We start from the raw sequence: 19,708 nt of genomic DNA on the forward strand, positions 1-19,708 counted from the left end.
TATATATTCTTACACCAATGTTATTCATTGTTTAAATCTTCTATGTATTGCTGATTCTTGTACCTGTCACATATATTGTATATATCTGTCTCCGTCAGGTGTTCTCAGGTCAGTTTTTATCCGATAAGAAGATTGGCACTTATGTAGAAGTGGACATGTACGGCCTTCCCACTGACACCATCCGCAAAGAGTTCCGCACTCGCATGGTGATGAACAACGGCCTGAACCCAGCCTACAACGAAGAACCTTTCGTTTTCAGAAAGGTAGGTGACCACACACACTCACAGGAGAGAAACAGGGAGACAAACACAGCAATATGTAATTATTCAGAAGTACAATTAGCGTTACATAATCTAATTAAGCATCGCTTTTTTCTGTGTAAATTGGGTCAGAGAGTGATCATATAAGAAGGCCTTCTTAATAGCTGTATTTACAACTCATCTGTTGTAAAATATCATACTGTAGCATTTCCGGCAGGGTATATGACAGACCTCTGCCAGCATAATGATTCTGGTGATGTATTATTCCTCATACATGTATGCTTCGTGTTGTGTTCATCTTCAAGCGGTAATACACAAACAATAACCTTGCTGCCTCGTCAGTTTCTATCAATTCCTGTAGAGCACGATACAGTATGACTGTAGCAGGTCATGTAGAGTTTTAAATGAATTTTATTTGCAATGTGACCTTCAGTAGTGCCCAAGATTTTATAATGCAAGTCTGATTTTTTGGTTTATTTGTTTAAACTTCACTATGTTTTTAATTTTATTTTGGTTTTCTAAATCTACTGATGGTGGTTCCAGCTGGAATTGACCCTCATATCTCACAAAAGTCCATGTATCAGGCCTACTCATCTGTAGGCTTTGCTCAGACAGATCAGTTTCCAAAGCTGCAGCATTCATGATGAAAGTAATTTTATTCTGAAAGCTGCAGCTGTTCCTGAGCTGAAAGACATTGTTATACAGTTTCCTTTTTGCATGTAGCTCAATAAGAAGTCAAAGATCTAGTCTTTTCATATCTGGTTACCCACAAAATTGAAAAAGCTTCCTTTAAAATTCCACCCTTCGTTCTTGTACATTTATAAACTATTCTACATCGATAGCAAAACAGCATCAGTGATTGTTATGCCTATGACCTTGCTTCCATCAGAAATTCTCATTAGTGAGATATCTAAAAAACATGTGTGTGGTTGAATGTTTGTAGGATTTACATGGAATCATCATCATCAACGTCATCATCATCGTATCCAGCAGGTTAACTTATTTTGAAATTGATCCACAAAGGACGCAGTTGTGTTCAAAAGTCTGACAGCTTTGATTTGATATCTTTCTTCTTGTTTGATGTATATTGTAAGAATGCTCCAGGAATAAAAATTAATAACAGGAAGGACTAGACTTTTTGGCACCAGAGGCATTCTCATCCCAGGAAATATACAGCTCAGTGTTGAAGACATAGGACTTCTGATACGAAGTCTGTGGATGTGGTCTGCTCTTGAGAAAAAATCCTATAACTTTAAACTTTAAGATGTACATGTAAGTTGCTCTAGATAACAAAAACATGCCTCACTGTTTTAAACACTTGTCAGATGCTTTGATTTTGGTGTGATTGAAAATGTAATTGATCAAATTTACATCTATCACTATGACATGCAACATTCCAAGAACATAATCAGGTTTCTGAGAACATCACACATACATCCCAATATCTGTAGCCAAGGGAAGACCATATCTAGTCTACATTAGCACAAAGGCCTCACACCTCACACACACACACACACACACACACGCACACACGCACACACACACACGGCCATGCACTGCACGGAGATCCTCCATCTTCACTGGTTGCCTGCGGGAACAACACTCTCAGGATTAAAGCCCACTGTGTGTCAGAGTAACATGCTGTTCAGACTGAACTGATTAGACTGGCTTGGGCAACTATCCAAAAAAACATGATTAAATTTAAAGAAACAAACTGCTTACATCTCCTTACATCTTTGTCACACCATGATTTTCAGACACAGCCAAAGCAAGACAAGACACAAACATTATTTTTGAGTTACAGAGTTATTGTTATATATTAAAGTATATAACATATGTAAAGTACATCATTGGCAGAAACACTCCTTTAGTTCAGCTGTGGTGGCTTCTGATGGGTTTTTACATTGTCCTCACATGTTTACTATTAAATGGTTATTCCATTCCTGTTTACTTCTCATTTGTACATTTTTTGTTGCTCTCTGTAATTTCACATTGCAGAATGGTTTAACCAAAAAAAAGCTGTGTCTATAAATTAGTATTTTCTTTTGCACATTTTCTTTGGTACATGTGTTTCTTTTGGGAGAGTTACTTGTTAATTTTAGGATTTTTTTTAGGCAAATGTACAACAGTGACTGATGAATGGATCTTTAAGGAGAGCAGAAACTTAGCATGCGGTGACATCGAAGTGTTAAAAATGATACTGAAGCTCATGAACTTAATGTGAATGTGAAAATATATGTTCAATACAACGCTTCCTTTTATCGTCATGGCACAGAGTCAGAGCAGTATGAGAGATGACAGACTACAGAATGTGAAAATATGTGCTGCATTTACAGCACATCAATTGGTGGTATTTCAGTAGCTCAGTTGATTTGGATAAACATGATCATTTTAGTAAGGCTCATTATTTGTATTTTAAACATTTTTTATTCTATTGTATTTTAAGCATTTTTATTAGTTGAAGGAAATAGGGAGTGAGTGAACAAGGGACAGAGAGAGAAAGCAAGGCTATTATGCTGAGACTAGCAGAAAGGCAGAATCTCTCAACCATCACATTGAGACTCCAGCACAGGCCATAAATCACTGCTGCCGCATTGCTGCCCCCTCTCTTTCCCTAAGCTTCTCTCACACACACTGACTGCTGTGACTATCCTACACACATTTACACACACCTATACAAGCACTGCTGTTATTTTCAGAACACACTACTTGGTTTAACACACACACACACACACACACACACACACACACACACACAATTATTGCCATTATCCTACGCCAAACACTCGTTCACCACAGAACTAAAAATGTTAAACATGGGCACTGATTCAGATAAGTGCTGAAAGCCCTGCATTGACTGTGCAAACACCTCAGATATACTTTAATAGCACACACATTAATATTTACATTAATCCATAAATTCACACACATGAACACAATACTAACCTCCCCTCCACACACACACATGCACATTAATACTTCACACAATTGGGTTAAAGATGGTAAGCGTTTGCATTTTCATTCAGGATTAGTTTATAATTAAATAACACTGTGTACTTTTATTTGAGATGGATGTGGGCTTGTTTGTTTGTTTGTTTTTTATCAGAATTGCTGCTCCAATCAGGCTTTGCAGTTTCTGAGAGGCATTTAATCATGTAGAAAGAGTACAACATTGTTGAGGTGCAGCAGTGGATTATACACTCTAGTATAAAAGGGAGATTATATAATCTACACACTGACAAAATGCCTTCGCATTAACTCGTGGTATATGATCTCCGCTCTTTAGTTTTTGAGATGGGATATTACTGGGTTGTCACCACCGTCATTACCATAGGTTATTGAAGCGCTGCAGAAGCCATAAGGAATCGACCAGGGGGCAGACCATGGTATTTCAGCTGTCCAAACAGACATGGGACATCAGCAGGAGCAAAATAAAACTACACAGTTTTTCTGAACACAAGCTTTTAACAGCAGATCTTCTGTTGTGTTTATCCAGTTATAGTCTTTTATGTAAAACTTATAGCTGAAGTCTTCTCATCTGACCAGAGACTACCTACAGGGATAGATTCAGGATAGTATTCATTTAACTTCACTTATGTTTTGGTGGAATTTGATTAGATAGAAAATGTATGCGATTATTTTCCCAGGTTCTAATTCAACCTAGTGTCTCACTTGTTCAAACAAAAATTTGGAATTGTCTTATTTTTAGCCACAAACCGTCATTATTGTTAAGCATTTATAGGTAATTGTATTCATTCAGCCATGTTAACTGCTTAACTAGACCTTTACAAATTTAAATTGGATACCGCTGAGAAACGTAGAGCCGTAGTATGCAGCTGATCCGGCTGCTTTTGACAAATCCTGCAAAATCTAGATTATATTAATAAATCTCAGGCAATAGCCTCTGGTTCTTTTCTTTAGTACAAATCTCAATAATTTCCCTGAAATAAATGTCTTCCTTTTTTGTTAAATATTTAATAAAACCTATCCTGTTGTCTTTGTATCTGTTTATATCTGTGTTGTTCTTTTAAATTAACCTATTGACACCTTTCACTATATCCATTTCCTTTTCCTCTTCTATCATTTATTTTCCTTTGGCATTAATTCCTCAGTATGTCCTCTAATCTGCTACCAAGTTGTACTGCATATCTGCAGTGCTGTAAAGTCACTTACATCGTCCTTGGCCTCCAGGGTATTGGCTAGGAAAAGGAGAACACGTTTTAGCATTGCATGTTCAGATAAAGGAGCAATGATCTTGTGAAGGATCTGCGATATTTAAGCATTGCTGCTACATTATTGGGCTGCAACTATTTGTTAGTGTCGTTTAATCTGTCTCGACATTTGTATTTATACTGCAGTCACTTGTGTAAAACCCTGTTTCAATATTACATGCACTGCATCACAAACATTTGGAGATTTTTTTTTGTTGTTGTTTTAATGCAGAAGATATTAGTCTGTTTAATGAAGAAGACATAATGTATATCGTTATTATTGTCCTTAGTATCATGGACATATTGTGAGGGTTTGAAAGAAGTTTCTTAAAAAGAAAGATGCATTTATGCTTGTATAATAATTAACACCTTAGGCCTGTTGGTTTGGAGCACTGGATTAAATGAAATCAAAATGAAATTTTAAATGTGTCTTTGGTGCATTTACACCTGCATTGTTATGTAGATCATCTCTTCATTCATAATCATGATACTCAAGCTGCATGCTCACATGTAAATATGATTCCATATGCAGAGATTCTCCTGTAAGATATTGTATTGAAACATGACTTGTGCAGCTCTTATATGTGTTCCTTGCTGTTGGTGCCTTAAAAATTTCACATGAATTTTTATTACTGTGCCGTTTCGGTAACGGATGGATGTAAAATCGTAATATCTCCATGTCAGTAATGTCCTTTTCCTCTGTCTGATCCTAGGTCATTTTACCTGAACTGGCTGTGCTGCGAATCGCAGTGTACGATGATAATAATAAGCTGATTGGTCAGAGGATCCTGCCGCTGGATGGTCTGCAGGCTGGCTATAGACACATCTCTTTGAGAAATGAGGGTAACAAACCGCTCTCTCTCCCCACTGTCTTCTGCAATATCGTCCTCAAGACCTACGTGCCTGATGGCTTTGGAGGTGAGGATACAAACACACGTTGTTAATATTCTTCCATAGATGTCCCTGTGAGTGGGATTACTTTAAATAGAGGGAATTCCACTGTTAATTTCTGCATCAACATTTACCAAGCATTTGATTACATTTTTAACATTTACTACTTTACCAGCTGTTTAACAGTTATTTTTTCTTTTTTGCATTATTTGTATTTTACATTTATCTACTACACAATGCAAACTCATATTTTAAGCAGCTAAGTTCCTGCAAATTTAAGCATTAGAGTCCTCAAGCACTCTACTCGAGTTTGGTATTGAGTACTCGAGTGGGCAAAATAACAAGTGATTCAGACCACCTACACCTTCCACAAACATGCACAAATATACACACGCGCGCACACACACACACACACACACACACACACACACACACACACACACACACACACACACACACACACACACACACAATAATACTTAACAAAGCAGGTTGAATCAACCCGAGTCAATGTTTTTGAAAATTCTGTTTTTATGTGACTACATTTGTCAGTCTTTGGAGAATTCACAGTCTTAAGTTACTGCTATCCACACTAGTATCGGGTAGACTTTTAGACCACCATCACTGATAGACACGCTGTCTGGTTCCGATAATGGAAGAACAAAAACATGGCCCACCACCCTGTAATCAGTCAGGAAATGGAGGTGCCTCCACTATGTTATTATGGGTGCAGAAAACTGCTTGTTTAATTACATGTCTGGCTATTATAGAATTGAATTAGAGAATTATAATATAGACATTATAGAATATGGACATTATAGCCATTATAGATTGGCTATTAATTGAGAAACCTTACCCCTGCCCATTGCAGTAACAGCCACTCATTTTAGTCTAGAGAGCACTGCATATGTAGTTTAAGGTCATGGCTTTGGAGGACACACTAAAGGGAAAGTTTTGTGTTTCAAAACAACTACCTTAAAATACTTTCGAGGTATTTGAATATTGCCGATTATACCATTTTTTAGAAAATTGATTTTACTTCTACAGCCAGAAGCCACCTCTGGTATTTAGTTGAAACTCTACATGTCCTGACTGTACCGAGAGCACATCTCTGCCCTGTAGCGATGACCTAGATCTATCCAGATGATGTGTTTGAGCGCTCATATGTCAGGCGTCTCTGTGGACTCGCTCTCAGCCCCCAGTGCCCTTCTGTTTATAAAGCACTTAATCAGCGTGTGACTGTTTAACCGTATAAATAGTTTAGGTGTTCTCCTTTAAATGTTTTGCTGGTATAAGTAAAGACCTTTAGGGTGGAGAAGAAATTCACACAGAGTCATTGTAAACAGTACTGACTTTAAGCATTATAGAATTTTGATGTTGATATTAAGGACAATGAATAAGACTTGAATAGTAGTTGCGCCTCCTTACAGAGTGTAGGTGCAATAGCATGTACTGTTGATATTCTGGTGCCATCTTGTATTTGAGAATGTGACCAGTAAAATCTGACACTTTCAGTGAGCCACACAGATGGGTCCACGTGCAGAGCATGTCAATGGTCCATTCTTAGAGCTCAGAACCACTAAAAGTCCAGGCCACAACTAGAGATTAATACCCTTTTTTTATATTTACAAACACTTGGAGCTTATGAAAGTTATAAAAGGATGGATAAAACTATAAAAGTTGGCTAGAGATGCCAGAGAATATAACAAAATATACCCAAGAGAATTGCACACTAGCACAGCTGACTCATGACTGAGCAATAACTGCATGGAGAACCTTCTTTAAACAGACCCAGAAACACATGGAGCTGGTTCCCAGCTGTCCGGATCAGTCATATCACTATTACTTTGTCTCTGAAATGCAGCAGATTAGCTCCAATGCTGTTAGATTTAATGCAAATACAAGTTTTTCCAACTATGAACGATCCGTCAAGTTTCAGTTACAACTGGGAAACTGAAGGAATTTTGATACATGAGTGTCTTTTAGTAGAGGGTATTTTCTGTACTGAGTGAGAGGTTCTGAAAAGAAAGCTGAAGTAGTTTCTTAGTTTTTTTGGCACAAAAATGAACACGTGAATTTCACTCAAATTCTTAACATGAACTTTGACTTGTTTTTTTTTCTTCTATTTTTCTGATTATTAAATTATTTACGGACATTTATTTGAGGACATTTTAAACAATACTACTTGTAAAATCATGGAATCAGCCATTAATTTGCTTTTTAAAAGCCTAAAGAGAATATGATCTATTGTTTATAGCCTATGCATGGATTTTCCTCTTTGTTCTTGCAGCCAGTAGCAGAACTGCGAGTGGTTTGGGTTCTGGAGCTTCATGATCTCCTTTGAGATCTTTTAATAACATGAATGAATATGTGCGTTTGATTAGCATGTGCTGAATGGCAAGTGAGTCCTCTTCCTCTGCTGTGTTGTAAGAGGCTTGTTGAGGGTGTGTGTTTGTTGTTATTTTCTCTCTTTCAGCTGGAGCCTTTGTGCTGCTGGTCCAGCACTCATTCTCTAATGAAGACCACAATTTATTCATGAAGGTGCTGGCTGAGGAAAAGAGAGGACGATAAACCCCAATTAGTTTTAGCACATGCTCTCAGGAAGAAAACCCATGCTGAAATGTTCAAATATTGTGTTATTTTGTTGCTCACCTCAGAGTATGATCTGTGACTGTCCCTTTTCTAGCTATTGTGGATGCCCTCTCAGACCCAAAGAAGTTCCTTTCCATAGCAGAGAAGAGAGCAGATCAGATGCGAGCTCTTGGCATAGAAACGGTATGCTCATTGAGCACACACTTTGCCCTGTCACCTTTAATTGTGCTGATATCTGTAGTTCTAAATAACATTGTCTTGATGTAGAGTGACATTGCAGATGTGCCAAACGAAATGTCCAAGAACGATAAGAAGGGCAAAGTGAATCAGGTGAAAGCGAACGTGACGCCTCAGACCAGCTCAGACATGGGTCAGACGTACAGCAGCACTCAGAACAACAGCTCCGAAACCAAGAAAGGTGAGACTGATCTGTACAAACCTAAATACAGGCAAATGGTACAATCACATACAATTTCATCAAAAGATAACAAATTATGCTTCTGTCTTATCTGGTGATGTGGTGTTCAGCCAATAAAAATAATCCCTGTCTGATCCAGAGAGTAATTTATTTTACAATTACATTAACAATAAGCTAGCGAAATAAAATCTATTTGTATTTGATCTACAATTTTGCATTTTGTCATTTAAATTGACATTTAAACTGTAACATAACCTTGCATTTACTATGTAACATATGTTATATTGGACATAAAGTTTTTCTGCTGAAGGACATGCTGTAAATTTTGACATTTCCTCCAGATTCTGCTCTGGTAAACCAGGTGACCACTGAGGACCTGAAACAGATGAAGGTGAAACTTACTGCTTTTACTACTTCTACTAAAATATTAATAATGAAACGTTTTTGGGCCTATAACATCTCACACTAACCTAAAAAGCCTAAGTATCAAGTTGAATAAGTATGAAGTTAAATAAACTTGAAACTTGGGAATTTTTAAATCTTTAGAACGTCCTAAGTATGTATGACAGGTTTTATATATATATATATATATATATATATATATATATATATATATATATATATATATATATATATATATATATATAAAATTATTATTATTAGTAGTAGTAGTATTATTATTACATACATATATCCTTGGACATCTATAAACTTCTATGTGAACATTTAATAATAATAAACAACTTTTATTTTCTCTAATAATAAACTGATCTCTTCTCAGACCTATGTTAAACTGATAAAGAAGCAGCAGAAAGAGTTAAACACTTTGAAGAAAAGACATGCAAAGGTTAGTGTTCTTGATTCTGCACACTGACTATAGACAGACTTCACAGCACAGCATCCCTTTCATTCAACGCTTTATGAGCACTTAGATATAAGTCCAAGTAAATGTAGAAGTATACACAGATCCAAATGGTGCTTTCACACTTGAGATGTTTTCTGGTCCTGGTGCCTTTTCAATTGTCTGTCAGTGGCTCAAAGCCCTTTTGTCTCTAGTTTAAGTGAATTACCTCCCAGATCCATGGTATGAATTTCACTGCAAAAACCAAGCCTGCAATGATAAAGTGAAAGATGTACATTAAATTAAACGTTTTCTATTTACACTTTTTACAGATGCTGATTTTTTTTATTTGCATCTTCTTGTATTATCTTGTCACCTGGTCAAAAACATTTTGCTAACCTTTGCTAACAAAGTCCAATTTGCTAACCTTTGATCCAATGTCTGGCACTCATTAGAATTGTTAAGTTGTCTGGCTCCTTCACTGTGTGTGTGTGTGTGTGTGTGTGTGTGTGTGTGTGTGTGTGTGTGTGTGTGTGTGTGTGTGTGTGTGTGTGTGTGTGTGTGTGTGTGTGTGTGTGTGTGTGTGTGTGTGTGTGTTCCACTTATCCTGATAAAGACAATATTGCTGTTTATGCAGTAGCTTGTATTTTCCAGCGATGTTCTTCTCTCTTAAGGGACACATTTAAATGAGACTTTAATCTTATTTAAGAAGTCCTCTTAACATTTTATAAGGTTCTAAGGTTTTTGTTTTAACCGAGTTTCTATTTTCAGGACCACAATGCCATGCAGAAATCCCATTGCACCCAAGTGGACAAGATGGTGGCTCAGCATGACAAAGAGAAATTTACACTGGAGAAGCTGCTAGAGAAAGCAATCAAGAAGAAAGGGTAATTAAACTCGCTAAATGAAAATTGCTCATAAAAGAACGGCCTTATACAGAAACTTATATATATTTTCCTGCTTTTCTTCACTGCAGAGAAAACAATTGCTCCGAGTTAAAGAAGGAAATTGCAGTAAAGGTGGAGACCCTCACATCAGACCATAAAGCAAAGGTACTTCACCAGAACTTCACTGTACATTACATCCTTTATTTAAAGTGTCACATAATCTTGGTGTAAATACTTTTGTTTATAGAAAGCCCCAGTTAGAGAACACTGGGAAAACCAAGACCAAATGTCTGAGTCATAGTTTTGGTTAAAAAAAATGGCAAATTTTGAGAACACCAATGTCACAATTGAGACTATATTGAGAGTACAACCAACATGTAACATTACATAAAATGGAAAGGTTTAAGGGTGACAAGATCAAATGTGTGCATGACACTGTAAAACTCCTACATGCCTGTGTTCACTCTTAAAATGATCAGAATCATTGAATTAAAGCTTCTTATCGATAATAATTAAATGTCATTTTAGGAAATATGTATCTCAGAAAAACGGAACACTTAAGCTCTTATTTAATTATATGTCTATGAACAAATCCATGCTTTTAACTCCTTACATTTTCATTTTCACTAAAGTGCTTATTACAAATCTCAAAGTTTGACTCTTCTTTTCTCAGGTAGCCAATTCAATACAGTCATAATATATTTGATCTTATCCTATATTTAAACCATTCAACCAATTCACTCTTCTGACATGATTCTTACATACGATAATGAAACGTATGGCATCATTAAAATTCCTAGAAATTTAAATATGTATTCGAATTGAAGTTTCTGCTAAATAATCAGTCGTTGTTTGGTTTGTAGTAGCCTGGTGATTAAGGTGTTGGATTGCTGATGGGAAGGTTGTGTTCAATTTCCTGGTTCACCAACTGCTGAAAATGCTGATCAAGACCCTTAATGCTCAGTTGTATGAATTGAAATAAAAATATAAGCCACGCTGGATAAGGGTGTCTGCCAAATGCTGTAACATATAATGCAAATCTAAGGGCAGTTGTGTCAGATTTCAATTAAATTCACAATAATTCTAAGAAAAATTGTGAACACAAACACCAGGTCAAGAAACAAATAAAAAACGATGCATTAGAGCATTTATGAATGAATTATTATGAATGAATTTGAGGATTGGCTGTATATCTTCTGATCCAAAAGCAAGGAATGTATAGTAATGGGTCTGTCATCCTGCAGGTGAAGGATATTGTAGCCCAGCAGACGAAGGAGTGGTCTGAGATGATAGATTCTCACAGCACGGAGGAGCAGGAGATGAAGGACGCACATGTGACGCAACAGTGTGAGCATCTGAAGAAACTACTGTCCACCGTCCAGGAACAGCAAACCCTGCAGCTCAAACTTATCCATGAAAGGTGAGTTTGTGAATGTTTGTGTTTGTGCCAGTAAGATACAGTTTGCAGTTTTACAAATGGCAGTCGCTTTTAGCTCTGTTTACACTAAAGAACATTGGGTTATGTTGACTTAGTGTGATTGTGAAATAGACATGTTTTTATTCATCTCTTTACCCGATTTATATAGTAACTAAGTCTGGACTTGGTCTAAGGAGTTTAATGGCATTACTTTCCCAGTTTTGGTGATCTTCTTAGCAGTTTCTATAGCAACAATGACAAAACATCAACAATGCCTGAATTTCTATAACTGGAGATAAATTATGCTCATGCCTTACTAGGAGATCTAGAAATACTGTCTCCCATGACAAACTGCCAGCAATGCAACAGACAAATGACAAATTAATGGAACAACAACCCAGAGAGACTTATTTAGGTGTTGGGTCTCCCCAAAGCCATCAGAACAGCTTCAGTGTACTTTAGATAGATTCTGTATATCTCTGGAACTGCTGATCGTTCATCAAATGGAACTGTTGATCGTTCATAAATGGTGTTTTGATGATAGTTGTGGCCAGCACTGTTCAATACATTACCCAGAACCCCCCAAAGGTATTCAAGAGGATTAAGATCTGATGCCTGAAGGCCATAGGATTAGATATAAGTCATTTACAGTAATGAACCCTCTCCTTGAATTACTTAAATCATTAACGCTGCATCTTTAATGCTGGACTGAAGCCAAACAGATTGCTCTTTACATTCTACACAGCATGGTACAGTATGATAAGTGTATGTTTTTAGTCTTGGTTATTTACTGTAGGCATTCTCTTTTCTCTTATTCCTTCTTCATCTATGCCTGTTTTAATCATTACATGAATTTGTTATAAACTTTAAACTCAAAAAGATGCAACAACATATTACTTATGGAGATATTCAGTAGCAAAAGATTCATTTGAGTCTTTGCTGTTTCTTTACACAGACAGAGCAAAGAAATGAAGGCTAATCAGGCCAAGACGTCCATGGAAAACAGTAAAGCCATCAGCCAGGACAAGAGCATTAAAAACAAGGCTGAGAGGGAAAGGTACATGCTAGTTGCAGTAAAGCAAATTTCATGTTTGTATTTGTGTAATGGGTCATGTGTTACTGTATCTGATATCTTTTTATATGATAGGAGAGTGCGGGAATTAAACAGCAGTAATACGAAAAAGTTTCTTGAAGAACGAAAAAGGGTTGGTTGTCTGTTTTCTTGCATTAATTATGAACTACTGTTATTAGAATTAAATATTATACATATTTGAGCACTGTGTTTTAAAAAGAGAAGTGTTTGTCCCCATAGTTGGCTATGAAGCACTCAAAAGAAATGGAGCAGTTGCAGAAATCGCAGCGTGAGCAGCTGGAGAAACTGGAGAAGTTCATCGAGCAGGTATGAACCCTGGAGGTTTTTTTTTATTTTCAATAGTACAGCAAGACTATCTAGATAGATTTAAATGTTCATTGGAATAAAGCTGAACACCCTCATCATTTCATTTTTTTTTCTGTTTATGTTCCATTACATGTTATACTCACATTCATTTACATACAATTTACTTTTTTTTTAAACAGCTTTTGAAATCACATCATGCAAACTCTCAGAGTCAAGGTAGGCTCACACATTCCTCCATTCTCCTAAAATCAGCATGTGCTTCTCTTCTCTGTAATTCAGTCCAATCGTGTTCACTAATGTCTTGATGTGTTATCATTTACATTTTAAAAGTTCATTTTCAGTAAAGTTGAGGTTTAGACTCACAGAATGGAAGTGATTGTGGTGAGTATGGGTCCTATAGTAGATCAGACATTTTGTGCTGAACCTTATAATGCCTGCTATCAGTTGTTAGACACTGTGAAACCCTGCTCTAGATGATTTCTGGTACCTGTGGGCTTTACTTTATTTCAGTCATAGAATCAGTCATTATATCTAATTCAAGCTACATACATCAATAATTTTGTTCACACCTAATTAAGAGATGGTGTGACTTTCTTGGAGTAACGAACATGGAGTAATAATAAAACTGAGGTTTGAGAGAAAACCCATAACTGAAATTCCTAATATTTCCTTGTTATCTCCCAGTATATTCCCATTTACTCATTCCACTACTATGATAAAATTTCCCACATATCACCTTTACTCCATCTTACCTTAGCCACCTAGGCAAAAAGAGTTGTGTAAGACAGCCTTTAGTGCATTATTTTTCACATCCCAAATTAATTTGTTTCTCTTACACCACATTAATATTTACCCATTACAATTTTTATTGAAAAAAAGGGACTTGTTACACCTTTAATTCCTTTATGCTTGTTTATTGTTGTGGAAGTTAAAGTAGTTCTTGTGAATACTAACTTTATTATTCAATTCAATTCAAGTTTATTTGTATAGCGCATTTTACAATGGGCTTTGTCTCAAAGCAGCTTTACAGAACATAAACATAGAACAGAAGGTAAACATAAAGAGAAATATAGAGAATTAATATAGTAAAAATTCAAGATATACAGTATATAGTTCAGTGTGTATGTACGTATGTACGTATGTATGTATGTACGTATGTATGTATATGTATTTATCCCCAATGAGCAAGTCTGAGGTGACTCAGGCAAAAAACTCCCTTAAATTGGAAGGGAAGAAACCTTGAGAGGAACCAAACTCAAAGGGGAACCCATCCTCATATGGGTGACACTAGAGGGTGTGATTACAAGCTAATGTTTACTGGATAATGTTACACAAGCACTGATCCTGGAGAGCCCTTTAAATAAAAGTTAAGTCAACGTCTCCTCAAATAAATTTGCAACTTAGCAATGATTATTTCATGCGTCCACCATACAAGTTTCAGTGCTGTGAAAATGACGTACTTTTACGTGGGCTATGGGGGTTATGAGACACAGTATTGGGTTCGTTTATCACAGAAAGAACATATAAATCGCTTATACTGGAACGAGATTCAAGTAATTTTGGTACACAGCTCATCGGCGTTAAGCCATGTGGGTAGTGCTGATTTTCTTTTTTTTTTCATTTCCTAATATTTCATCTCTAATTCTAAGTTTCTTTTCTTTTCTAGCATAATATAATTGCTCACAAATCAGAGCAGCATGTTGCTACTCTATTACCTGACGTAGCTTAGAATGAGCCACTCTTATAATGAGGCGTGGCCATGTGAAGCACGTTTAGGTTGATTACATGCACAAGGGCGTTGTGTGGCACGTTGTGTTGTATAGAGTATAGTGCTGGATTTTTGCATTGATGTACATTTTGTATACAGAACTACTGCTTAATCCATGCTGTTATTGAAAATTACTCAATAGTCAACAATGTGAGCTTTCTAACAGTGCTGTGGTATATCAGGTGTTAGCATTTGTTTACAAGTGGAAAGTGTTAAGGATATACTGTATGTGAACAGATTGTGGACTGATCATTTCTAGAGGTAGTCGGGAACACATAGGATGGTGCTAATGTGGCCTGATGCCTACAAGACCATATCGCAGAAGCACTTCATTAACCTTGGGTTAACATGAATATTTGATGTGTAAATAGCTGTTGATTTAAAAACACAAGACCAATGTTAATAGGTATGAATTAGTTTTGTGAGCTTTAAAAATATTTAAACAGTGTTCCAGTTGAAGTCATTTCAGCTTCCCGATTCAGGTCGAGCAGAAATCACTGCATGGTATGCAAATGGTTTAGTACTACAATGAGGGGAAATAAGTGCAAATGTTTATTTAATGTACTTTCAGTGCATTTATACACTTAACATTTACATTTCATTTATTATTATAAATATTAAAATCTACACTCAATGAGCACTTTATTAAGAACACCAATAAACCATTTAGAAAATAATTAACAATTTAGAAAAATGTAATTTCACTAATTTTGATTGACATGAGTGTTGATGCTAGATGGGCTGTTAGGTTTTCACTCACAACAGTCTACTTACTTTTACTGTCTAGTTTACTTAAAATGATGCAATAAAGAAAAACATCTACTGAGCAAATGGAGGTGTAATTGTGTAAGGAATGATTTCTTGGCACACTTTAGATACCAATCACTTGAATGCCACAGCCTATTTGTGTATTGCTTATTAGATTCACAGCATAAGAACAGATAGGATTGCTTTGTTTATATCTGTTGTCTCTGTCATTGTCCATGAAATTTACACCTGTATATTAAACTAGTTGTGGTGACTTTGTCGTTTTGTCCCTAAAACTTTCACCGACATTCACCATGATTGCTAATGCATGAATGGCCAATGACATTTTTCATAATAACACAATTAAAAAAAAAATTGCAGCATTTATGTCTAGAACTATTTTTATTTTTGTTTAATTGTTTTATAGTGTCTGGATACTTAGAACAAAGTCAAAATACATTGTGTGTAAATGAAGTGGAGAGATGCACTGGAAGTATACTTATATAACAAAAGTGCCCAAATACTATTACTTAATAAAACAGCATATTAATTTTGGAATTCAAGAATAACACGCTTTTATTTGATGTAATAAGACACTGTGACATGTAATGGCCATTATAAAGAAAATCTGTCTGTCTGTGTGATCCATACAGGCCAAGGACATGCAGCAGATGGTGAAGCTGGAGGCGGAGATGGACCGCAGACCAGCCACAGTAGTTTAACCGCTCCAACCGTCAACTGAGTAACAAATAGAGACTCCTTCTCTACACCGCCATCCTCAAGTCCCTTGTTCTATAAATTTCCATAAACTCTGAACACTTCTACTTCTCATTGTCCTCAGATACTCTGAACCTCCTGTCGACCCTTTGTTGATCTGTAGGAACTCCATCTTGCATGGAACGAAAATTCTGGCTCCACCCCTATTCACATTTCCACCGTTGCTCCCTTTTGCTCAGCTTCTCCCCTCTGCCTATATCCAACCAGCCCCTAACATCAACCTCTGTCTTTAGTCTGTCCTCGCTGCTGAGGTGCTCCTTCTTCTGCAGGATCTAGGCTGATGCTGGATGCACACATACAGCAGTGTTTTTCTTTCATTGCCAGTGCTCACAGTACAGACCACAGCCCATTCCTGTCATGGTGGCTCAAGACGGACAGAACTCCAAGTGTTCTTTATAAGCCTTTTAACTTATGTCTCAGTGGTACTAGATTGTAGTAGCAGCACCAGGCATATAAAAGTGTAACTGAAACGATTTTAGTTGTGTTCTTTGTCAACACAAATTTCTGTAAACAAATTCTGAGCACTTTATCTGTCAAAGGCTGTCAAAGAAATTTGTAGCAGTGCACTCGGTTATACCGGTGCTAAGAATAAACAGTTGAATGTCAAAACACTGTACTGAGGATGGAACGGTCTGATTTGAATGAAACCAAATGAAGAAAGCACGTTTTTTGTTTTGTTTTGTTTTGTTTTTCTTATGAATGCATCGCTTCATTTTTAAGACTTAATTCTATTTCATTTAATTTCTTATCAGGTAAAACGTTGCTTTAGAAATCTTTTAGCACTGTTTGGTTAGAAATACCACTATGAGATTTTTGTGTTTGCAGATACATTTTGACACTGTACTGTTTCTGTTACACTGTATGTTTAATTGCACATTTACATGTAAAGAGAGCTATGGTGTTGACATTCCATGATGGACCCAAATACCCATGTGATTTAAGGAATGAGGGACAAAACGTTTTCCTGAGCTACGGGGACTTTTTGGTAGCCAAAATTTGCACCCTGCACTCTACAATCAGAAAGTTAATTTGGCAGCAATCATTGAAATTGGATAAGTGCAATAAAGATAACTTGGATTGAAGGAAGAGGTGCTGGTTAGTAAAGGCTCTTAATGTTAGTACTTGGGCTGTAATCTTGTACTCAAGTCATATAACTTGGTCCCTCTTGTGTTAAAAAAATAGGCAGCTCCTGCTTTGTGCTCTGAAGCAGGCAACACATCAGTCTTCACTTAACAAAACCTAAAAATGTTTGCCTCCAGCAATAGGATAGGCCACTGCAGTGAAGTATCATGCCACTATCTGATGATACCTCTTAAAATCAGATAGGAAAGAAAGTATATTGTATATACTGCAAAATATGAATGTAGTTCATTTCACCAGAGGGTTTAACAGTATGCTGATTCTGAAAGGGCTCCGGGATAGTGTACATGTCTGTTATGGGAATGCGACTTAACACCACTAAGTTATTTTCTTTCCTTTTTTCCAATCTTTAAAATGAAGACTGGTACCTATAATGTGTTTTCACTACATATCTGTTATGGAATAATAAGCAAAGTGCTTTTAAACTTAAACCCATTGCTTACAAATGTGCCACTTGATGTCTGTTAGGATGTTTAAATTATTTTACAAATGGAAAATGCCAAAATAAGGGGTTATTTATATACAGATATAAATATATAAATAAACATTAAATATAGTGTGCGGTTTAAAAATATATTTCATGTTAGAGGCTTTTTGCACTGGTTGGTTGTTCTCCGACTTTCATGTAGATTTTTTGCTATACAGTTGGCAGAGGAAAAAACTTATTTTGCAGAACAATGTTGCTTTTAAATTCATCTGTTTGTACTGTTTGTTTGTTTTTTTTTTTGTTTTTTTAGCTATATGCAGCTAGTCAATGGACCATTATGTGGGTGTTTTTGTATTTATATTGTACTTGTCAAAATTCTAGCAATGGGAAACACTAAAGTACTGTTGTTATCCTGCGACTTTAATACTGTTTTATAGTATGTGTACCAATAAACTATACAAGTGTTACATGACACCGTGTCTGCCTGTACTTATTCAATGGAGGCAGTGAGGACGTTAGAATGAGGCGTTATTTTCAAGATGCCAATTAGGGATTTAAATGAGACATTCTGCGTTATGCATGAGCTGAATATGTTAAATCCACATGTTTTTTTCATTTGATATTTTCCATGTTTCCATGGATTTCGAATGTCTTACAGTTCACATGCACATTCAGATGCCAAGTGCATTCATGTTCCCTCTGAAGCCTTTCTGCTAATTACCGCATTAATGCCCGCGTTCAGAAACTACAAAGTCCGCAGATGGTGTTGGGGTCGCCGTGGAAACGGCACAGCGCCGCGGTTATAAAGAGGCGCGTGAAGATGCCTCGATCTGGAGGTGAGAACTTTCTTTCCTCTGGCCTGGTGCTCGGTTCAATCTCCTCCATTCAGAACAAAACGCCATGCTGAAGCTATCCGATAAGTCGGACTCAAAAACCGACACCAAATTCCTTCTGGATGCCATCTCGAAAGACAAAATGCACCTAGCTAGGTTCATCCTGGACGCACTGGACGGTAAGATCGTGGACTCGAAAAGCGACGACGAGCTCACGCCGCTTATCTCGTCTGTGTTTTTGCCGGACTCGCGCGCCAGAGCCAAGTTCATGAACCTGCTGTTACAGAGAGGCGCTAACGTAAACCAGCAGGACGAGTGTGGGCGCACGGCGCTTAGTTACGCGTGTGAGAAAGGCTACCTGGACGCCGTAAAGATGCTGGTGAAGAACAACGCCGATCCGGAGATTGTGGACGCGTGGGGAAACACTGCGCTCATGTACGCCGCGGTCGCTGACCATTCACTGGTCGTTGAATTTCTGGTGAAGGCCTTCAAACGGCTTGGGCTCCAAATCGACCGCCAAAACAAAGTAGGTAACTCAGCAGTGGAGGTAGCAAAGTACTTGGGCCACACCGATTGTTTATCCGCGTTAATGAGCAACTCCAAAAAGGACGCATTAGATGAAAGATTTGCACTTTTGTGTGCCAACGAGGGAGAGGACACAAACTCCGAAAAGGAACAACCATCTGAAGTTTCAGACACGCACCAGAGCAAAAGCTCGAGCCGGAGGAAATGCCCTAATTTATGGAACAGAATGATGTCCATGGACTCTATCGAGGAGTTAGAGATTGAAAGTGAGTCTGAGAAGGATAGATGGCCAGTATCTCCACAAGGCTGTGCTTTTTCAGGTGTGCTCACACCGAGACCGCCTCAGAGATCCCGCGTTTCGCAAACTTTAAAGCAAGTAGCTGAAAGCTGCCTGAACAACCATCTCCCACCATTATCCAGAGGGACAGAGCATCACAGCCCAGCTTCAACCAGGACGTCCAAAATCCACGCGCACACCGCCGGAGCTCTATCCGGTCCGCTCGGTATCTTGCTCACGCCTATAAAAAAAGCCAACAGATCGGACTCGGACAAAGCGGACGTCACTGCGATGAGGT

General features: G+C 37.3%; 2 protein-coding genes across 7 annotated transcripts in view; both read left to right on the top strand.

Annotated features, from left to right (window-relative positions):
- The window catches only part of LOC113644350 (1-phosphatidylinositol 4,5-bisphosphate phosphodiesterase beta-4), a 62,024-nt gene extending 43,777 nt beyond the window's left edge, over positions 1-18,247 (top strand). For 4 of the 6 annotated variants that reach the window (XM_027149095.2, XM_027149094.2, XM_027149096.2 and 1 more), the window contains 14 exons: positions 99-263; positions 5,185-5,389; positions 8,049-8,137; positions 8,222-8,372; positions 8,714-8,763; positions 9,154-9,219; positions 9,985-10,100; positions 10,190-10,265; positions 11,345-11,520; positions 12,473-12,574; positions 12,665-12,722; positions 12,830-12,916; positions 13,096-13,132; positions 16,085-18,247. In XM_027149095.2, the coding sequence (XP_027004896.1) occupies positions 99-263; positions 5,185-5,389; positions 8,049-8,137; positions 8,222-8,372; positions 8,714-8,763; positions 9,154-9,219; positions 9,985-10,100; positions 10,190-10,265; positions 11,345-11,520; positions 12,473-12,574; positions 12,665-12,722; positions 12,830-12,916; positions 13,096-13,132; positions 16,085-16,173 (1,467 nt within the window). In that variant the 3' untranslated portion in view covers positions 16,174-18,247. The remainder of the gene's footprint in view (positions 1-98; positions 264-5,184; positions 5,390-8,048; positions 8,138-8,221; positions 8,373-8,713; positions 8,764-9,153; positions 9,220-9,984; positions 10,101-10,189; positions 10,266-11,344; positions 11,521-12,472; positions 12,575-12,664; positions 12,723-12,829; positions 12,917-13,095; positions 13,133-16,084) is intronic. The other 2 variants (XM_027149098.2, XM_027149101.2) reach the window with 1 other exon arrangement.
- Positions 18,248-18,619: 372 nt separating this feature from the next.
- The window catches only part of lamp5 (lysosomal associated membrane protein family member 5), an 8,247-nt gene continuing 7,158 nt past the window's right edge, over positions 18,620-19,708 (top strand). The window contains exon 1 of the transcript XR_007138083.1: positions 18,620-19,708. This exon is cut by the window's right edge and continues 1,087 nt beyond it. The gene's annotated coding sequence lies outside the window, so the exon portion shown is untranslated.

The sequence above is a fragment of the Tachysurus fulvidraco genome, chromosome 16 (assembly GCF_022655615.1).
Source record: "Tachysurus fulvidraco isolate hzauxx_2018 chromosome 16, HZAU_PFXX_2.0, whole genome shotgun sequence".
NCBI classification, from domain to species: domain Eukaryota; kingdom Metazoa; phylum Chordata; class Actinopteri; order Siluriformes; family Bagridae; genus Tachysurus; species Tachysurus fulvidraco.